The following is a 21,805-nucleotide window of genomic DNA, read 5'->3' as shown; positions in this document are numbered from 1 at the left end:
TGGAAGAGCAGTGAGTTGTTAATAACCAAAGGAGTATAATAATATTAATCACCACCATCATAATATTATTAATATTAATAGCTAGTATTCACTGAACTTTAAATGTGTTTGCTAATTTAATTCTCAACAACACTGGGAGATAGTTGCTATAACTGTGGGTTTGTCCGTTTCATAAATAAGGACTTCAAGGCACCCCAAATTTATTTAGTTTGCCAAACATGTGCTCAAGCTAGAATTCAATACTCATTGCTGCCACACTGTACTGCTGCCTGCAATGCTGAAATCAGAAGGGGGTGTGACACTGCAGACAGACACACTCCTGCATTTCCTCTCTCCATATTCCAGTGGCCTGAATATAGCTAATATAAGAGATTTCTCTGATATAAACTAACCAAGAGATTCCACCTGCTCTTTTAAAGGCAACACAAATTACTAACCAGCATTCTGTGACTCCCTTTGGAATCTATTTTATGTAGACTATATCCACGGCTTAAGTTACTTTCATAAGTTATGATGCTCATCATTGAGTTTGTGATATAAGATAAAGCAGTAAGAGTTTTCCCCCAAAGAATGGTCTTTCCGTTTGTGACAAATTATTCTTGGCAATGTAATTAGCCAGTTGGGTTATTGAAACAGATGGGAAATGTTTCTTCCAAAACTTCAGAATTGAAATGATTCTTATTCTGTCTGGTGATAAATGTCAATTAAAATAGTTCTCCCTTCGCCGGAAAAATTAGGGAAAAAAATAGTTTAAGAAAACAGCAATACTGATTGCCAAGGGAAATTTGTTTTTGCACTAAAACAAGCAAAACAAATCAAATCCCTTAAAACTAAAAACAGACTGTCTTCTGAAGTTAAATTCACATCTGGAGATCTTCATAAACTTTATTGGAAAAGTTCCAGTTATCTATATTTTTAGCATAAAAAAAGATTCTTATTTGTTGAATTTGATCTGAAATGTTACTTTTAGCCAGGTCCTGACACAGCTCCTACTAAAAATATTCTGTGTTGATAAATGTGCATAGATGTTGGAAATTAAGGCCATCACTCAAGTGGATGCAAAAAACTCTTTGTAAATAATGTTGAATGCCTCTTATCACCGGATGGACCAATAAACAAGGAGTTGACAGTAGGAATAAAATTTTGAAATCCCTGGTGAGCACAGTATGTTTATCAAGTCTTTTCAAAGGATGCATTTGGGTTGCATTTAAAGAATGTTACTTATACAAGAAATTTTTGTTAGAGGTTTTTTTAACTATGCTGTCAGAAGACAAAAATAATAGAAGGAATTTTAAAGGACCTTATAATGACTGAGTATATACCCGTGTAAAAGCCACAGTTCAGATAATTTAAATGTTCTTTCTAATTTCAAGAAAATCTTTTGGTAACGTAGGAGCTTCTATGCTAAATGTTGGTCGTGAATACGAGACAATATTTATTATATCACAAGTAAACTGCTTTTTTTTTTTAAAGAGAAAGGCAAAAAAAACCCCACCCCAACTTACTCCTTAAATCTAAGATTAATATATTAAAATTCTAACCTACATTGAAAACATTCACATTTATTTCACAGAAAGGAAAAACTTTTCTCCATTATTTCTAATGCTAAGTTTATATGTGTGTGTGTGTGGGGGGGGTGTATTTACACACACACACACACACACACACACACACACACACACTTATACCAGGGATCGAACCCAGGAGGACTTAACCACCCCAGCTCTTTGTGTATTTTATTTTGAGACAGGGTCTCAATGACTTGCTTAGGGCCTCTATAAATTGCTGAGGCTGGCTTGGAACTCGTGATCCTCCTACATCAGCCTCCTGAGCTGCTGGGATGACAGGAGTGAGCCTGGCTTTTAAGTTATATTTATCAGACTTTTTTTTCTTTTAAAATAGGAAAAACTAGAAAACACTATCTTGAATTATTATTATTGTTGTTCTTAAGTCATGAACAGTTAAGCAAGGACCAGGAGCACCTTGGAGGATTAAAAAAAAATCCTGTTATCAAGAATGATTAGATTTAGTATATAGAGGCATAAATTTAGTGTTCAGAATCCTGCCTGAGACATACATTTAAATTCTAGGCTTGAGAGCGAACATGTCAACTCCCTTTTGACAGAAATATCTTTGTCATAGATCTTAGGTAGTTACATTGGTGGCACCCACTCAAGATGTTGGGATTTTTAGGGTGGGGAATAGAATCTCAGCAGGCTCAGCTGTACATGACCTTGAATCGAATTTGAAATGTAAATGCTCTGTGAGTTAATTGGACATTGCATTTATCCTACTAGCAACTGCTCTATCTGGGCCTGAGTGCATTAGGTTACAAAGAATTCATCTTAGCAGGACAGAAATGGTGGCACTGGGGAGCCCAGTGATCACTGCAGGGACACTCTTTCTCAATCAGTTTACCCATCCTCCCTAGGTTGAGAGGTTAGGTGTCTGACTAGTTTCTGTCTGACATACAGGGCAGGGCCGAGTTTTTGGGTGGGGAGATGGACAGGCAGACAGAGACATGAGGAACTTGTAGCAGATGAGTAGATCCATGAATGAGGGCCATTGGGATAGCCTCACGTACAGGACATGTTGATAAATCACATTAAAAGATTTTGCTTTCTCCCTTTCTGGTTTTCCATTGAAGATTACAATAGACTGAATGACTCTAGCACAACAGAACTTTGAGCCAGGTTTGAAAATGGCCTATGTTTCTATCAAGGCAGGGCACCATATCAGGACCTTGATGTATTTGGCTTGCATAGAATTAAGAGAGTTCAGAGTTTGGCGAGACAACCTCAGAAAGCAGCAAGATATTTGTCCTGGGATCCAGCATGGCAAGTGCCCTGGGAGTGACTGAGGACCAGCTGGAGCCTGTTTTCCCTCCACCCTGTCCATTATGCCCCTGAATGGAAGAATTTCCCCAAAGTGGCGGCTTGAAGCCTTCCCTATACATTTCCCCCATGATTCTTGCACCATCCCCCCCCCCCCCCGGATTTGGTCACATTTGTATGTACACATAAGAGGGAACATTATTAGATGAGCTGGCAAAACTGCTTGTCTGTGATTTCTTCACCTGTGCTTGTCTGTGATTTCTGTCACTCTTCTGTTTCCCTGTTGACTCTGGTGTTTGACCTTGGATGCAGGTTGGGAAAGGGATTGGTGTCACAATGAAGGACAAAAGAAGTGGTCAATTTTCTATTTATTAACCACCCTTCCCTTTTATGTCTGGGCTATTGTCTCTCTAATAGGAATTATTGGCATGTTAAGAGAAAAGAACAAATGCTTATTGAGTGCCTACCGATTGGGAAGACTGCTACATCCACATATGCAATTTTTAAGCCACAGAACTCCTGAAGGTTAGTATAAATGCCTAGTCAATGTCCTGGAAACTGAACAATCAGGTTACAATTCATGATTGTTAAAAGGTAGTTGGGAAGTGTTTCAAACCCCAGGAGTCTATACCTCCTGTGTTCAGGTTTTACATGCAATATTTTATATAATACTTGGACCTCATCTCCATTTATCTTTACTCTTGAATTATTGTACCCAGTGTCATCATTTAAAATAGATAAAAGAAATCTATATACTTATAGTTATCAGATAAATACTTTTATCCTTATTTTTCCTAACCTCCAAATTCTAATATCCATCTGCCAGGTCATTTTATCCTCACTTGGATTTCTAATAGGCATCTCAAGCTGATCATGACCAGAAGTAAAGTTCTAATCTTCCTTCCCAAACCTGACGGTTTTTCTCATCTCAATAAATGCAAATTCTATCCTTTCAATTGCTCATGCCCTAAACTTTGGAGTTATGTTTGACTTCTGTATTTCTCATGTCCCACATTCAATCTCTCAGTATATTCTGATGCCTCTATCTTCAACATATACTCAGAATTCCACCACTTTTCTCCATCTCTGGAGTTACCGTGTTGGTGCACACCATCGCCCTTTTACTTGGATTATCATAACAGCTTCCTGACTTGTCTTTCTTCTTCCATCTTTGCTCCCTCTGCAGTATAATTTCATGAAGCAGCTAGAATGGCTGTCTAAAAACCTTTAAAGTCCTAAGCCAGATCACATCACAGGTATATCCAACTTCTGATGGCTTCTCTTGTAAGTCAAAGTCTCTGTATTGGCCTAGGAGACCCTCCATCGTCTCCCTGCACCCTCGCCTGCCCTTCCAACCTTATCTTCTGCTGTGCTTTCTCCACTATGCTGCGGGCACTCTGGCCTTCTCAAACCTGTTTCCCTGTTGACTCCAGTGTTTGACCTTGGATGCAGGTTGGGAGACGAGTTGGTGTCACAATGAAGGACAGTTGTGCTGTAGAGTCTTGGCACTTGCTGTTCTTCTCATCTAGGACCTTCTTCCATCTGATACTTCTCTCACCCTCCCTTCTTTTGTATTGCTGCTGAACTGTCATCTTATCAGTGAGCATTTCCTTTGACTATACTAATAGAAATCACAAGTCCCTCACACTCCTGCCCTCCTTATTTCTTGTTCTTAGCTTCTTTTTCTCTTTAGCACTTAACATCTTATGGAACTCTTTAATCTTACTTGTTCATTTCCTCTCATTAGAGCAGGGAAGGAAGAGTAGAGAAAATTGAAGTTCAAATTCAGTAACTTGATCAACTTTACAAAGTTAGGAGGACCCAAGTCTTCTAACCCCCAATCTCCCCAGTTCATTTTGGTTTCTACTGTGAGTACAGGTACTATTATTTTTTTAATTATTTTTTAGTTGTAGTTGGACACAATATCTTTATTTATTTTTGTGTGGTGCTGAGGATCGAACCCAGTGCCTCACATGTGCCAGGCGGGTGCTCTACCAATGAGCTACAGCCCTAACCCCAGGTACTATTCTTGAGAAAAACATTCTTGTAAGGCTTAAACATTCACATATATAGTTAATCCCCAAAGCATCCTAACAAAGTACATTTCCTAGGAAGAAATATACTTTTCAATGTTTGCCTTTTAAAGTTAAATTATAACATGCCTGTATTATAATGTTTGCATCTTAGATATGTAGATCAATGAACTTTTATATTTGTTTACTTCTGTGTAACCACCACTCAGACTAAGTCTCCAGAGCTTCCTTTCAGTAGCTATCCCCATTCTGAAGTTACCATAATTTTGATCTTTATCATCATATATTAGTTTTGCCTATTGTAAACTTCATTTGAAAGGAGTACAGTATAGTGTTTACTGTGCCTGCATTTTTTTTCCAATATTATATCTGTGAGAGTCATTTATGGTGTTGCATATATCCTAGCTTATTTTTTTCATTGCTTTGCAATGTTTTCTTTTTTGGGGGGGTGGGGGTTAATTTTTTTTATTGGTTGTTCAAAACGCTTTGCAATGTTTTCAATGAATATATCATGACTAATAAATTTGTGTGTAAGGGGCATATATGTGTTTGTTTACATGCATGTATATACTTGACCTATAGTTGATGGATATTTTGGTTGTTTCCAGTTTTGAGCTATTAAGAATAAAGCTCTTGAGGTTGGGGATATAGTTCAGTGATAGAGTGTGTGCTTAGCATGTTAAAGGCCTTGGGTTCAATCTCCAGCACCACTGGAAAAAAAGAATAAAGTTCTTACAAAATTCTTGCCTTTCAGTGGATAAACCATTTATTTGTCTTGGGTATATACCTGGGAGTAGAATTATTATGTTATAGGCAGGTATATATTTAGCTTTAGTGGATACTACCAAATTATTTTTCAAAATGGTTGCGCCAACTTTAGTTTAACTAGCATCGTATGAAAATTCCAGTGGTACCACATGTTTGGCAATGTTTAGCATTATTAGTTTTTGAAATTTATAGCTATTCTGATCATTATGTTGTGATATGGTGGTTTGAATTTGCATTTCTCTGACCACTATTGATGTTAAACACCTTTTCATATACATATTTTCCATTTGGATACTCTCATTTGTGAAGGATCTACTCAAATTTTTGCCTCTTTTTTGAACATTGTCTATGTTTCCAATGTTCACTTCTAAGTTTGATGTGTTTTTTTTAGCAACCTGGAAGAGAGTGAATATTAAAGTGTAGATTATGGAGTCATTCATTTATTAAGTTCATTGATATCTATCAATTATCAACTATTTCCTAGGTATGACATTAGACTTTAGTGACAAAAAAAAAAAGACTAACAAGGGAGTTCCTCCTACAGGCTCACTTTCTAGAGAGGAAGACCACATAAAGTGAAGTGATGCAGATTTGATAATATGGGAACGGGAGTGGGTGCACAAGGGAAGGCTGGATAACATATCTGGAAAAAGCAATTGAGGTGGAAGCAATTAGGATAGATCTCAGCTAGAGAAGAGATCAGCTGATGAAGAGATCAAAGTGATTACTATGGTTGAGTTCTTGAGTTTCCTAGGAGCAGAGACTCCCTCAAGCCAGTTCCAGTATGGAGTTGCTGCATAAATTGATATGCAAGATAAAATCTCATAGAAATCCATGAATGGGAAGCATAGAGACTGGAATTCAACCACCATTTTTAATCCAAGGCAGCTCTAGAATTCTCAGCAGTGAGAGTTCATGGATCATCACTGCTTGCCTAGCAATAATAACTGAAATAATAACAAGAAATAATAACTGAACATTTCTCCACGTGTCTGCTTCTCTCTAAGCACAAAGTAGGGAGAAATCTCTTCATCTTCTACTCTCTCATTTCTCTATATCATAGTTGCTATTAACCTATAATTTCTTCCTATTCATAGGTTTGACCTTCTTATAATTTGAGATACTTGTGCCTTTTGGTCCCTCCTCTAAAGGTCTCTCATCATTTTCTGCACACATTTTCAGCCTTAGTTTCTATTCTTTCTTCATTCCTTCTACATTTCCTAATCCAAATTCCCCAAAGTGAGAATTTGATTGTCTGGTGCATCCCCATTTGAGTGGCATTTTTGTGCCAAAGTCACCTCATAAATTTGTGGGGGAACCTAAGGACTGCCTGCCCTCAGGTTGGTGCCTGCCTCTGTTCTAATTATCAGTAGCCAACTAAACAGAATTGTATGTAATGTGGCTGCCTAAGTGGGCTTTATTGGTGGAGTTAAGGGCTTCTCTGGAGTTAAGTACTAGTGGGTCATTCAAAACCCATAATCATGGAAATCTAGAAGTACCTAGGCAGTTGGCATTTTATTTAACCAAGTAGAAGACTTCACCAAAGACAGAAATTTGTCTTGAGATTTTATGACTCTAATGCATTTCTGAAGGAAATGACTTAAATAATGTCTTCAGGACAACTGAAAGAATTTTTAATCCTTCTTGGAAAAGCATGAAGACATTCCTATGGAAAATGAAAAGAGTAATTTTCTTAAAGAAAAGTGGTTGTCAAATAAGTCAATAAGAGGCTATCCTGGGTTAAAAGAGTTACAGAAAACAATGTGATAAATTTATTTTCATTTTTACAAAGTATGTATTCAAATTTTAAGTGACCTGGTCATTTCATCTTCTTCATCTCAAAATTGCCTGAGCTGGACAAGAAATAATTAAGGAAAGGTCAATTAAATTAATTACAGATCAAGTAGCAAGATAGAGTACAGAGGTGAATAGGTAGGAAATTTTAATTTGAATAAAAGTAGAAATCTGAAAGGCACTCTAAAATAATATCCTAAAGAAAAGGATAGCTGGGTGTTTTTATTTAATTTTTAATAACAAAGAACACTTGATGAAATGAAAAGGCATAAAAATTTAACACTAATGAGTCTTTTTTAACTTAAGAATTAACTTTAGAAATTCAATCATAGAATAACTGTTATAGATAGCTTAGGACGATTCAGAAAAAAATTAGACATTCATTTAAATGGGGTAGCTTTTGCAGCAAAGGAGTTAGAATAAAAATAACAAGGACTAGGAAGTCCGAGGCTTTAGGTCATACAGTGATCATAAGCCAAAGGAAATGTTCCCGCTGGAAATAATGTTTTCAACCCACCAGGATGGCTGGGCATCTTAAACGTTCTGAGCATGTGCTGGGGGTTGGCACCAACTTCCCTGGTGACGTCTTTTGAGTCACTGCACCCTCAACAGCCATGATACCAACACAGTATTGCTGCTTTGCTGTTTATTCATACATATTTTTGGCGTCTGGCTAGCTCTGAATGCCCATATTTTTCTCCTTTTAATGAGGCTGATTTTTTTTTTCTTATTTTGAGTGATCATTTCAAGTTTCACCCTTTCCAATCCTTCTCTAATAAGTATTTCATTTTGACTAGTCTGCATGTTTAAAAGAAAATTGGTCGAGCCAAAAATCTGTTGGTAATGATGTTATTATTTATGCAGAGAAGACTTGGGATAACCGTAATGATTAACATTTCCTTAAGCATCCTCCTGGCCATTAAAAATTGTCAGGCCTGCTGCTGCTGATATCTGCCAGGCTTAAGTTTGGGGAGGGTGTTTCCCAGTTAAGACTTAACCTTTATTTTAATTCTCCCCTTAGATTCATTCATTATATAGTCAGAGATGCCAAATTCTACTGCCAGGAAAATTTCCCACTTAGGGGAAGTAAGTAAATATCTACCATAATTGACTTGAGGTGCACAGCAAATCGTTCATCCAGGAGCCACTATGTCTAAACTTCTGCCATTGGCATTTAACTCCTTTGTATTCATTTCCTCTTTTGGTCTTCTTTTAAAAATATACGGATATTTTTTCCATTGGATGTATTGCACTAAAATTACTAAAGGATGTTCATGATTTCTCAGATTCATGTTCCCTCTGATAGTCTGGGTAACAGTTGAATGATCAAGTTATGGGCATGCTGTGTGTGTGCTGGAGGGACCAGGGACTGTCAGAGGTGGCCGGGGAAGTACTACATTTTTATACTTTTCGTATATTCTTCATCAGAACTACTGTCAGAAATAGGTATGAAGGAATCTATGCTAAGATGTTCATGATTGGAACAATTTGATCATAGGCCCTTCAGTGTCACTTCCAGTAGAGAAAATGCCTCCAAATCCTTAAGCTCAAGGACAAAATCCCTAGGTGGAGTTTCAAGTTACAGCAAGAGTGTGAGGGCAGTGTGTCTCTGGGGCTTTCTGATGGTCACTGCAGTCCCACACCTAGGCAGGAAACAATGGGCTGTGAAATTGCTGCTGCCTGAGTGATAGGCAACGAGGGATCTAGACAGGAATCACAGAGCTTGCTGTACGGTGCTCCAGCATCTCACCACCCCCACAGGGGCCTCAAGCAGCACTGTAAGGAAGGAAGGGTAGTTGACAGAGTGAAAAAGAGCTTTGCAGTCTCTGTGATAACTTTTATATTTTACCTCTTTTGAAATTTTAGACCTCCAACAATGTTCAGGGAAGGCCAATGTGGTTTGCCATTTTACAAATGAAGAAACTGAGCATGAATTAGGTTTTCACTGTTTAGTTGTAGAGATGGAATCCTCTGTTCTTTGTGTAGTTCTCTCAGTTCTACCTTTTGCTATCTCCATAAACTAAAGAACTGCATCCAACAATAAAGAATGAGGCCATAAAATACCTCCTAAAGTGTCTGCTACCAAGTGGTTCAGATAAATTAAATAAAAGTTTCACACATGCTTCCTTCCTAGATGTACATTTAACATTTTCTCTGTTTACCTCGGAACAAATTTTCCTGGAAAAGTATGTGTCCTCTTCATGTGCAAAAAGACTTTCAGACTGTATTCTAATTGAAAAATGGTAAACTTGGGGCTCTTGCTTAAAATCAGCAATGCTCATGGTGACTTTTCTTCCATTTAATTTAAAATTTCACATTAGCTTTGCAGAGGAATATGGGTGAGGGACTTCCAATAAGAAGAATCATAAGCCTGGTTTTAATTTACTTGTGTACATTTTCAAAATTACTGTGCCTGGAGTCTTCCAAGACTGATGTTTTTAATAAGTAGAATGTCATGTTATCGAGATTTGTGGGGCCTGGCTATCATTTGTCAGACATTTTTCTTTTTTTATGTGTGTGCTCTTTTGTGGGTCCTCTTTGTCTCTGAGCTCTTTTCAAGGAAACCTCCCTGCATCCTGATGGCTTAGTCTCTCAAGATGAGAGGGACCATAATTCTCTTTCATGTTCTATTCCTTGTAAACATAAACATATTTTCCTGTGTCAGGACCCCAGGCAACTTTCTGAAAGCTAGTAGGTTATTGTTCCTATGAATTGTTTATTTTGCTTGGGAGCTTTTGTTTTTTAAGTACTTCTTGATTTTCCTATTATGACTTTTTCTTTAAACAGAAAGAACATGAAGCAAACCTCAACTAAGGTATACAGACATTTTTTATCTGTTGATCTGTATGAGTGACACATTAAGAGTCTGAGTGTAGCAGTTGTTGGGATTTTATCACAACCCAACAATTCTATTTCTCAAAATCACAAATATCACTCTCTGTCTGATGGCACTATTTTTCAGTGTATAACCCATCTTAAAGCTGGTTTATTTGGATTTGAGATAATGTAACACAGTGCAGTGATTCTTAATAAGAGTCATCTTTAAAAATTAGAATGATCTATTGGGGAAAAATTAGACTTCTGAAAATAAAATAGTATGATATTATAATGGGAGACGAGATGTCTCTGGAAGAAGGGTCTGAGGAGTTCAGGGTTGGGGGGGATCTCAATCCAGGATCACTAGGGTCCTTGGTTTATGTGATAGAAAAGAATTTCAGCACTTGCTAGTCAGATGCATAGACAGACTTATTTTGGAAAGTAGATAACATATTCAAGGGAGAATGCCTGCTATTTCAAGAAAGAGACATAATTTGGGGGTTCTCAGCTCTTAAAGAAAATTTGGTGAAGGGTGGGTATGGAAATGTATGTAGGGATGACATCAGTCTGGGGATCTCAGGATGGTTTATGGTGGTCTGTCAATCCTCTGATCCTTAGGCTGATGTGCTCTTCGTTATCTTATCAATAGACAAAGGTGGAAAATCTCTGAAATTAAAGGTTGCTCAAAATTTCATATATCTTTTTCGCTTTTTAATCCATTGGTGGGCTAATTAACAGAACACAAGTTAATTATTATGAGTGAATTTATGATCAATTTTAAGACTTAAAATTTTAAAAGTTCTGCACTTTTCCATGACTAGCACTCCCAGGTTAGTCACTCTCAAATTCCTGGAAAATCTACATTTTCTTCTCCTTCATTTATGTCTCCCTTATACCCATTTCTTTTATTTCTTCTATCCTATCTCAATGTTTCTTTTTTTAGTATCTGATTCAAATTGAATTTTTGCTCATTTTTACTGACAGAGCTGGGTGGTTTTGTTTGGTTTTATTTTACTTTATTTTTTTGTGGTGCCATGGATTGAACTTAGGACTTACTTATCCTGAGTACTGTGCTTTACCACTAAGCCACATTCCCAACCAAAAGCAGCTGTATTTTGTGTGTATGGGTGTGTTTGTCTTCATACATGTACTTAGGGAAATGATGTCCGTCTCTCATTTCACCATCTTTCCTACACCCATGCCCTCTCCCTACTCCTCCCTCCCCTTTGCCCTATCTAGAGTTCATCTAATCCCCCCATGCCCCCCCACCCGCCACATTATGAATCAGCATCTTTAAATCAGAGAAAACATTCAGCATTTGTTTTTTTAGGATTGGCTAACTTCACTTAGCTTTATATTCTCCATCTCCATCCATTTTTCTGCAAATGCTTTTATTCTCTTTTGATACTGAATAATATTCCTTTGTGTATATACACCACATTTTCTTTATCCATTCAGCTACTAAAGGACATCTAGGTTATTTTCTCTGGGTATAGACCAAGGAGTGGGGTAGCTGGGTCAAAAAAAACGCTGTATTTTTAAAAAGAGTTTTGTTCCCCTTTTAGGTGAAGGAAAGTACCATCAAACAATTTCCTTTAGGAATGGAGAAAATGTCCATGCCCTTTTTAGGTACCCCATGCCCTCCCGCCTTTCAAGATTGTCCCAAGGGGAAGAGGGTAGCGAAGCCTATGAAAAGCTTGGACAGTTCCAGGTTTTGGCACTCTTTCTTGACACATTTTGTCATCACTAGACCATGTCCTTTCTTTCTTTGTTTTTCCTCCTCCTCCTCCTTCTTCTTCCATTTTCTTCTTTCCTCTTTCTTACACCCCCCCCCCACCCCATTCAGTAAATTCTTACACGTTCATTTTTAAAAGGAATTTTCTGCTAACTCTGCTTGCTTAATTGCTTATTTTTCTTCTTTTCCTTCCTCCTTTTTTTTTTTTTTTAAACAAATACCCATATCCTTTCTTGATTTTCTCCCCATAGTTGGGCAGGAACTTTAGTCAAATAGTCAACTGATTTTAATTGATCATCTGCTGTGTTATGGACTTCGAGCTCAGCTTTTAATGAATACTTTTCACTCTTCTGCTGAACTTTCGTTGGGTTCGGGTTTTTGGTTCAATTTCATTCTTTGGTTGTCTGTCTCTTATTTGATTTAGTTTTGCCTTTGTCAACCCTTACTTATCATATGACCTTGGACAAGTTGCTTAATTTTATTGAGACTTAGAAGGTCTTTTTGGGGTTGAAGATTTCTCCTAATAGCCTGAATTGTATGATAGGACAAAGAAAATCAGTCTGATTTCAGTAGAAATGGGGGTTCAAACAGTTCTGACACTAATTAGCTGTGTGAGTTTGGATAGGACACTTCACTTTTTTACCTCCCAGCATCTCATTTGTGAAATGAATACCTTAGTCCAGATTCATCTTTAGAATTATTTGGTTTTCTTATAGGTTTGCCTGGATTTTTTGTTTTGCATTGACCCAAATCTTTTAATAATCCGAAATAGAATTGATTCTTTTCCGAAGTTTTGGTGAACACCAAATATCAAACTTTATATAGTGCTGTACCTACCATTTGCTGAGTGTTTTCATAAATTATCCTGTTTGGACCTTTATTAGCCCCAAATGGATATTGACAGATAGTTTGATTACTCCTATCTTATCTGTAGGGAAACCAAGGCACAGAAGTTAATGAATTATTAGGGATAACCAGCATATAGGTGGTGGAATTACAAATAAATTCAAGGTTAAGCTCTATGTTAAACTCTATGCCACTATCTTTATTTTCTTAGGAACAGACACAAAGTTTTATTATTTTTGTTTGCCTTAACATTAATATCTCTCTCTTTCTCTCTGTCTCTACATCTTTATGTATCTCTCTGTCAAAGATAGGCCTTGCACATTGTAGGCAAATTCTCTCACTGAGCTACATCTCCAAGTTGAATTTTTAGTTTTCAGTCCATCTTACAGTAATAAAAGCCTTATAATAAAATGCTGCATTTCCTGCCTCTCTTTCTAATCCCTCAGAAAAAGCAGCTTTGAAATATTTTTAATGTATTATGATTATCTTGTTATTTCTGGATTTATCAATTTTAGACTGTACTTACTTCTTATTAAATAATCAAGGATTAGAATCAAGGATTTGAGCTTAATGGTATAGTGTTTGCCTGGCATGTGAGAAACCCTGGTTTTGAACCCTAGTACTGGAAAAAAAAGTACAAGGAATCAAGGATTTAGCACTACCATTTATTCATGCCCATCTTTTAAAAGTGTACATAATTTTTGGGCCATGCAATGGTCACCTTAATGTTTACCTTAATATGGCCATGAAAGTAAGTATTGGTCACTATTGAGGTTTTCACTTATTTTTCTAGCCAACAAACTGCCTTTTCTGTTCATTAGGTTTCTATGTGATATTCCGTCTCTTCCCAAATTCTCTAAGACCTGGAACATCTTGTTAATTTTTTTTTTTTCCAAAAGCTGCAACAGTTACAAGTGCTCATATTCATTATCTTCCTGGATACCTCCTCCTTAGCTCCTGATTCCTAGTTGTACTACTTGCTCTGTCAGCCTGGGCACAGCTGTGTATCATCATGGGATATTCTTTCATAATTCTCGTATATTCAGGCTCCTCTTCCTTTATTAAAAATGTCAAGCTGAGTATGGTGGTGCACACCTGTAATCCCAGTGGCTTGGGAGGCCGAGGCAGGAGGATCACAAGTTCAAAGCCAGCCTCAGCAACTGTGAGGAACTAAGCAACTCAGGAGACCCTGTTTCTAAATAAAATACGAAATAGGGCTGGGGATGTGGCTCAGTGGTTGAATGCACCTGAGTTCAATCCCTGGTATTAGAGAAAGAAAGAAAGAAAGAAAAGTTCAGTAGTTTCCTAAAAACAGGTACATTGGGAGATTTTTATGAATGCTTGGATGTCTGGAAATGTCTTTTTCTTCATACTTGATTGATAGCTTGGCTGGGTATAGAATTTTAAATTTAAAATATGTTTCCTTATATTTATACTTCTAGATTCTAGCTTTGCTGCTAAGAATATTAATGATGTTCTTACTTCTAATCAATTGCATTTTCCTCTTCCCCCTCAATTTGTAAGTTTTTTCTCTTCCATGTTTTAAGCTAGGTCTTTCTTCTAGAGACTCAGTTAAGTTCTAGGAAATTTCCTTGTTAATACTTTGATGAACTGATATTAACAAACTTTGTCTGCTCCTCTGTATGTTGTGCATTAATGCATTAACAAACCAATACATGCACTCATTTTATGTTTAATTAAAAATAGCATGTATTATGCATAATCATTAATAGATTCTTCTAATTATCTTAGTTTTTTTCTTCCATATTAAAGGGAAAACCTTTTTTGCCCTTTTTATTCTAATTTCCAGGAGATTTCGTAGACTTTATTTCCCAAACCTATTGTTGCATTTTAATTTTATTTATTCTACTTTATCATTTATTTTCTGAATGTACCTTTTTTTTTTTAAAAAAAAAAAAGGAGTACTCAATTCTTGTTTCATGGTTGTAAATCTTTCCATATTACTTGGTTTCATTTCCTCTAGTTTCCTTTTCCCTACTGGTTTAGGTTTCTGTCTTTTGTTCTAATTTTGGTGCTGGGGGATTGAACCCATGGTCTTAAGCATGCTAAGCATGCACTCTACCCTCAAGCTGTATCCCCTGCCCCTAGATTTCTATCTTTTATGTGGAGTAACACTTTACTGTCTACTTTTAAGAGAGAATTATGAAAAATGGATCAGGTTTGGGTAAGGCTTATTGGCTAATAGACTCTTTATAGGATGATCCAGAGACTGACTTGTCAGCTGGTTAGGTGACCACAAATGATAGCATTTTTTTGTCTTTGAATCTTTCAAATTTTGCAGATAAGTATCTTTCATTTGGTTGTAGGTGTTCTGGGAACAGGTAGGAAAAGACAGCAGGAAAATTTTGCAACTCAATTTGTAAATTATCACTTGATCTAATTATTTTCCGCTGTGTACCTCACACTCTTCTTTTATGCCTAGTTCTCCATCTGGAGTCTCTGATTCAATTTTCCAGGAAATGAAGCCTCCTGTTTGGGTTAGTCTTTAGCTGCTTGGGGTGAGGAGGGGGACCATGGGTTCTTACTCTGCCCTCAACAATTTCTATTGTTTTCATCCTAGACACTGAACTCTACCTTCCATGGTAACTCATTAATGAATTGCTGAGTCCTGAGCTTTACTGGGTTCTTAAGGAGAAATAGACTTGTTTCTTGTTTCTTATCTCTTCAGGCATGTATATTTTAATTATCATTTGTCCATTTGCTGTCCTCCTTCACTGATACTTCCAAATACATTGCCACCTCTCATCTACAAGTTGATCTTTTTCTCATTTTCTTTGTCATTGTGAACTTATTTTCAAAAATTAAAACAAAATACACATACACACCAAAAACCCCTTTCCTGTCATGTTGGTGGAGTTTGTAGAGGGAACAAGTAAATGTACATACTTGATCAACTGTTTAATAGGTCCCATCCTATGTTTTTATATATGTATTTATTTATTTAGGTACCAAGCATTGAATCCAGGGGCATTCTACCCCTGAGATACAACTCTGTACCTTTTTTTTTACTTCTTATTTTGAGATAGAGTCTCTCTATGTTGCCCAGGCTGGCCTCAAACTTGTGATTCTTCTGTTTAAAACTGCTTCCTATTTTACTCTTTTATTTTTTAAGATGGGGATCTCACTATGTTGCCCAGGTGGGCCTTGAACTTGCAATCCTTCTACTTTAGCCTTCTGAGTAGCTGGCATAAGCATCATACCCTTGACCTTTGTGATTGCTATTATTTTTTTTTTCCAATGCTGGGGATAGAACCCAGGACCTCGTGCATGCCAGGTAGAGCACTGAGCCAAACTCCCAGCTCCCTGCCTATGTTTTTGTTAAACTAAATTTTACAAAAGACAAATTTCTGCAATTGACTATTACTAATCAACATTTTTTTTTGTATGTGACAAGTCTGAATATTTAGGAAGAAAAGTGTAAGGATGTTCATTTTATTTCCCAGTTAAAAAATATATTAGCCCAGCATAGTCAATTGAGTATCTTTGGATGTATTTCCTTGGATTTACTTATAACAATATGTTTGAAATGTGTTAAGTAGAAAAATTGGCAGATGGATGAGTCTATGTGTGTGTTTTAAAGTGTGACAGCAAGAGAAACCAATGGAAGAAAAGAATGAATCCAAGAGAGAGCAGAATGTTAGATTTTGGTTGTAGGAAGGGTGGTGTTTCACATCATAATCATATAAACATTTTTAATATCATCAATACTTCAGTATCTAAACTTGATTTTTTTTTTTCTGTTTAGCCTCATAGACCATTCATGTACTGTTAGTGTCTTAACAATGCAGCCCCACTTGCACTATGGGTCCTTCAAATGAATGCATTTCTGGCTCTTGAGGCCAGGCTATCTGCAGCTCTCATTTTCTTGGCTGCTTTCAGAAGTTCTCATATGAGTCAAATGGGAAACAATAACTGGAGTAGCGATCATTTTTCAATCAGGCAATTGAGAAGGGTCTACTTTGGTTCACTAGTCCAAATAGGATCTTTTACTTTTTACGTTGTAATCAAAAAGATCAGTGGATCTACCATTTCTCTTGTTCTTTCTAAAAAATCATTCAAATTTCCTTCAAACAACCTGGTGATGTGAAGTATCAGATTTTGTCCATAATATTATAAAACCACTCAATGGTGTGAATGGAAATGAAACATACTACCCAAGTATTTGAAGGCCCTGATGTAAGGCTAATTCTGGAGAAAACAAATTTACTTTTCTTATGTTTTCCCTTGGAGAAATTTTAATGGGTAATTCTTATCAGAATAATTCCATACTATGTCAATAAAGCTGACTTTTCTTCAATTACCTCTTTGGAGAAATTTTTGACCTTTCTGCTAGATTTATGATGGCTATTACCAATATTATAAATTATCTTAGTGCTGTGTAGCACTGCTAGGATGCTGACTTCTTTAGGGAAAAAAAGATAATGTGGAAGTTTTAAAATTTCTTGGCCATAGAAGATACTGAGAGATCAGTCAAGTTTCTAGGAAAGCTTTGTCATTGACTTTTCCTGTGACCATTTAAAACCATGTAAGTGTCCTGTGTCTACATTTGTGAAGTATATGACACTCTATGAAGAGCTCACAATTTAGTGATACCCCTCCAGGGTAGGTATCATAGAAATCATGGTTATTTATCTTTGTTTTCTCTTGCTTAAACTCATAATAATTACCTAGAAAATATTGATCACAACAGTTTGAAAGAGAAATAGGATGTAGGGCAAGTGGAAATTCTGTTAGATCCTTATGAGAATAATTTTATATTAAGTTAATATATTCAGCTTGATTCTAAAGGCAATGTTGAGAGAAAGCCTGTAGGGCTGTATGTTCTTCAGGGTAAGGTGAAGTAGCAAGCTGATTATAGTGGTTAGATGATTAAAAAATGTGTATTTTTAATGGGCACACCCTTTGCTCAAATATAGGCTACAGTCAGTATGTGGCTGAGCTGTGATCTATCTCTTGTTACTTGTACTCCAGTGTACCCTTTCAATTACCTTCACACCTACCAAAGGTTTTAAGAGCTTGGCCACTTTCCATGTGTCTGAAAGCAACTCTGCATTAGATGTGAGAAAAATGTGGCTGACTTTAAACTTTGGCAGAAAGAGAAGAATGGAAGAGCAGCAAAAATTGTTCATGTATTGCTGATACTAGAAAGAGTTCTGGATTTCAGTCACGGAAATTTAAAAAGTATGATCCAGAACAAAATCTTCCTTTTAATGTTTTTTTTTGTAGGATGTTGTGCTTCATTTCTTTTCCCATCCAAAGAAGTCTGTAAGAGGTATCCCAATGTGAAAAACATGTGCAAGTTAGGAATGGCCTGTCCAAAGTTTAGGCTTGAGTATCCTCAATTGCTGGTGCAGATATGAAGTGGAAATTATGATTTGTTATGCCAATGACAGACATGGTTTTCTTTTTCTCTTGCAAGGGAGTCACTTCTTTCTGGACCTCCTTGAGTCACCACTGAGGCATTTGCAAACTAAGTCAACACTGATATTTTTTATTCACCAAAGGAGAACAAAGCATCTGCTAAAAGAAGCAGCTTGATAAATAGTGGAAAAAGCATGGAATTCAGAGGACTTGCATTTAAAGCTTCTGTTCATGACTTGCTCCTAACCTGCCATTGACTAATCTTTCTGAGTTTCTCTTTCTTTATCTGCAAAATGGGGTTAATGGAGGATTTCATCTGCAAAGTGGGGATAATAGAGATTGAAAAAGATGACGCCAGCACATTATTCCCAAAATAAACACGAATTCTGTCTTAACAATAATATTATGACTGTGTGGTGACAACCAAAACTTTTCTCCTTTTGCCGTCAGAAATGTCCTTGGCAGATTTCACATTCTTGTTCATATTGCTTTTTCTTTGGTGGGGCTCCAGAACACTGCTGTAACTCGAGGATGCATAGCTGCAATTTGTGTTCTGCTTCCTTTCCCAAGGGTTCAAATAAAAAGCTCATGTGAAGAAGGCATAAAAGTACGGAGCAAAAATCTCAGTATATGCCATCAAATCTTGGAAAGTCATATAAAGGAAGAAAGATTGCCGCTGAGGAAGGGAAACGGCTCTTTTCTGGGCATGATTTCTGCTCCTCTGAGAAAAGCTCCGATGTTGCAAAAATTTTCAAGGCAGAATATCGTCCCAGATGGAGAAGGAAACACTGACAGGCAGAAAGGGAGACCGCAGGGTTCCGAGATAGCATCGGGAAGGGGTGGCGCGCTGGGGGCTTAGAGCCTCTCAGTTCTTTGTTGGGGGCGGGGGAGTCGTGTTTCTGTTGAAGAAATGGCTCCCCCTTGGAGAGGTCCCTCCACGGGAAGGCTCGCAGTCACTATCCCCCGCCCCTCCCTGTCCTTGCGGACCCTACAACGTGGTCAGACTGCGGTGCCTTTAAGACTTTTGCTAGCTGCACATGCTCAGCTCTTTGTGTGTGTAGTTGGAGTTTTTCTCTTTTAAGAAAAAAAGAAGAAATAGGCAGGAGGTTGGGCTGAAGGAAGGGAGAAGCGCTAGGAAAAAAGCGCTGCACTTTTGCAGCTGTAGACGGTGGACGCCAAGGGCTTCTTTTCTGTTGAAGCCGGTCTGGGTCTTTTATTTGTGAAGCCCGGGAGGCTCGCCCTGCGGGTGGGGCTGGCTTCTCCCGCGCGCCCAGCAAAGGGCAACGCGGGCGCGCGGGCCACACCTGGGGTCCAGCCGACCCTCTGCTCGCGGGCCACGCGGGGTGGGCGCGCGCGGGGGGAGTCCCAGGTCCCTGTCAGGGGCGGGGCGAGACCACCGCGCCGGGCAAGGGGGGAGCGCGCACACGCTCGGCGGTGCGGGGCCGCCCTGACGCTCTGCCGGCCAGGGCTGCGGCCCCAGAGCTGGCCAGCGGCACGGGAGAGAAAATGGCTGCTGGGGGGCAGCCGACCGCCCGGCGGACGGCCCGAGGCTGACCGCCCCTTCTCCGTCCCCCCCCTCCCACGTGGGCGCGCCCACCTCGGGGCTCCCGCTCCGCCCCCGCCCTCCCGGGCGCGCGGCGCTCGGAGCCGAGGCAGTTGGCGCGGGCCGCGGGCGAGGCGGGGCCGCGCGCGGGGCCCCCTCCCCCGCGCAGCCAGGTCTCCTCCGGAGCGCCGGGCACAGCCTGCGACGCCCGCTCCCCGCCTCTGGTCCGGCCCGGGGCGCCGCGGCTGTGGGGTTGGCCCTCTGCGGACAAGGTCAGGAGGCTGGGCGGCGATGCGCGAGTGCGGCTGGAAGCAGCCAAGCGGAGGCGACGGCGGTCGGGATCTGTCCCTCCTGACAAGAGAGCGGGACTGGGGCTGGCGCCGGTGAGGAGAAAGAGGAGAGGCGGCGGCGAGGTTCTCTGCGGCCGGGATTCCCCTCCGGAGCATCACTGTCCGCGCCCGCGAGCGCAGCCCAGCCGGGCATGGGCGCAGGGAAGATGGAGCCCGGGGGCCAGGCCCGCATGGGCGCCCCGCAGCCGGCCGCCCCGGTGCTGTGGAGGGCTCGGCCGGCGGGCGGCGGCGGGGGCGCCTCCTCCTGGCTGCTGGACGGGAACAGCTGGCTGCTGTGCTATGGCTTCCTCTACCTGGCGCTCTACGCGCAGGTGTCCCAGTCTAAGCCGTGCGAGAGGACCGGCTCCTGCTTCTCTGGCCGCTGTGTCAACTCCACTTGCCTCTGCGACCCGGGCTGGGTGGGGGACCAGTGCCAGCACTGCCAGGGCAGGTTCAAGTAAGTGCCTTCGCTGGATCCCGACCCTCAGCCCCGTCAGGCTGCGGTCGCGGCTTTCCCCCCGGGCTGGGAGCGGGCGGGAGCAGGGCCCACGCTGCACCCCTGCTGCACCCCTCCGGCCGTGGGCGCCCCGAGGCTCTCCGGCCCGCGCGGGGTGCTGGCAGACGCTGGCAGACGCGCAGCGAAGGCTCCCCGGGCTTTCCAGATGCTCACAGCGACTTCTGATCCCCTGCACAGCAAGAACATTTTCGCACCCAGTTACAGTGCCAAACACCATTTTCGTTAGGGCAGTGTTTTAAAAATGAGAAATTATGCAAGTAACTCATGAGATACATGTGCATTATGAAAAATTGGAACACAGAAGTGTAAAGGTTTTAAGTTGTGGTCTACCAGTACTCCTCTCCCATCCTGCTCCTCTCTAGACGTGACCACTGCTGACGTTTTATTTAGTACCCAATGACCATAAGAAGTAGGGTTTATGATGGGCTTTCGAAGTGTCCAACTGTTCTAAGCGTTTTAGGTTATCCCATTTGCTCTTCACAATAATCCTATGACTTACAGGATTCCTATACTAGATACACAGAGAAATCAGGCAATGAATTTAAATAACTCGCTGAAGGTTACCCATTAGAAATTGATGGGTCGTGATTCCAAATTATCCCAAAACTTTAGCCAGTAGGCGATGTTGACTTTGCTAGAGTAGGCTTATATTGAGGAATACATGGGTGACATTCTGTTAGGTTAAAGGATGAATACCTGGACTTATTTTGTGTGTGGTGAAGAAAATGAAGTTTTCAAACTGATTAATTAGCTAATCAGGTATTGTGTGGGAATTCAATCCGGGTTTTCAGAAGCTAAAGGTGTTAAAGGAGTTTGCTTCACTGAGATACTTTCTCCCTATTGGTTGATGCTTATTAGGTTCCTGACCGTTATAAAAAGAATTGGGTAGGTGTTGGGGAGCAATAAATAATTAGTTGAGGCCATTAGTGTAGCCTTCTGACAACTTGCAGGTAACAGAAATTCAGCTTCTTAGCCTTCTAGATACTTAATCTGAAGTTTGCTGACTGGTTTATGGCTATGAAATTACACTATGTAGATTGCTAACATTTATTGTCAGGATGATAGCAAAATTTAGGTGAAGTGTCTTGGGCTCTAAGGCAAAGGTGAGGATATGGTTTACCTTATTAATATATTCTAGAATTTTCTTTTAGTTTTAAACAGAATATTTTTTATTTTCTTCCTTTCATTTTTGTTGTTGTTGGTTAAA

General features: G+C 39.6%; 1 protein-coding gene across 1 annotated transcript in view; it reads left to right on the top strand.

Moving 5' to 3' along the window:
• The first annotated feature begins 20,248 nt into the window (after positions 1 to 20,248).
• The window catches only part of Atrnl1 (attractin like 1), a 716,444-nt gene continuing 714,887 nt past the window's right edge, over positions 20,249 to 21,805 (top strand). The window contains exon 1 of the mRNA XM_027930106.2: positions 20,249 to 20,538. Within this exon, the coding sequence (XP_027785907.2) occupies positions 20,249 to 20,538 (290 nt within the window). The remainder of the gene's footprint in view (positions 20,539 to 21,805) is intronic.

This window comes from Marmota flaviventris, chromosome 4 (assembly GCF_047511675.1).
Source record: "Marmota flaviventris isolate mMarFla1 chromosome 4, mMarFla1.hap1, whole genome shotgun sequence".
Classification (NCBI taxonomy): Eukaryota; Metazoa; Chordata; class Mammalia; order Rodentia; family Sciuridae; genus Marmota; species Marmota flaviventris.
This window is presented reverse-complemented; position numbering and strand designations above follow the sequence as displayed.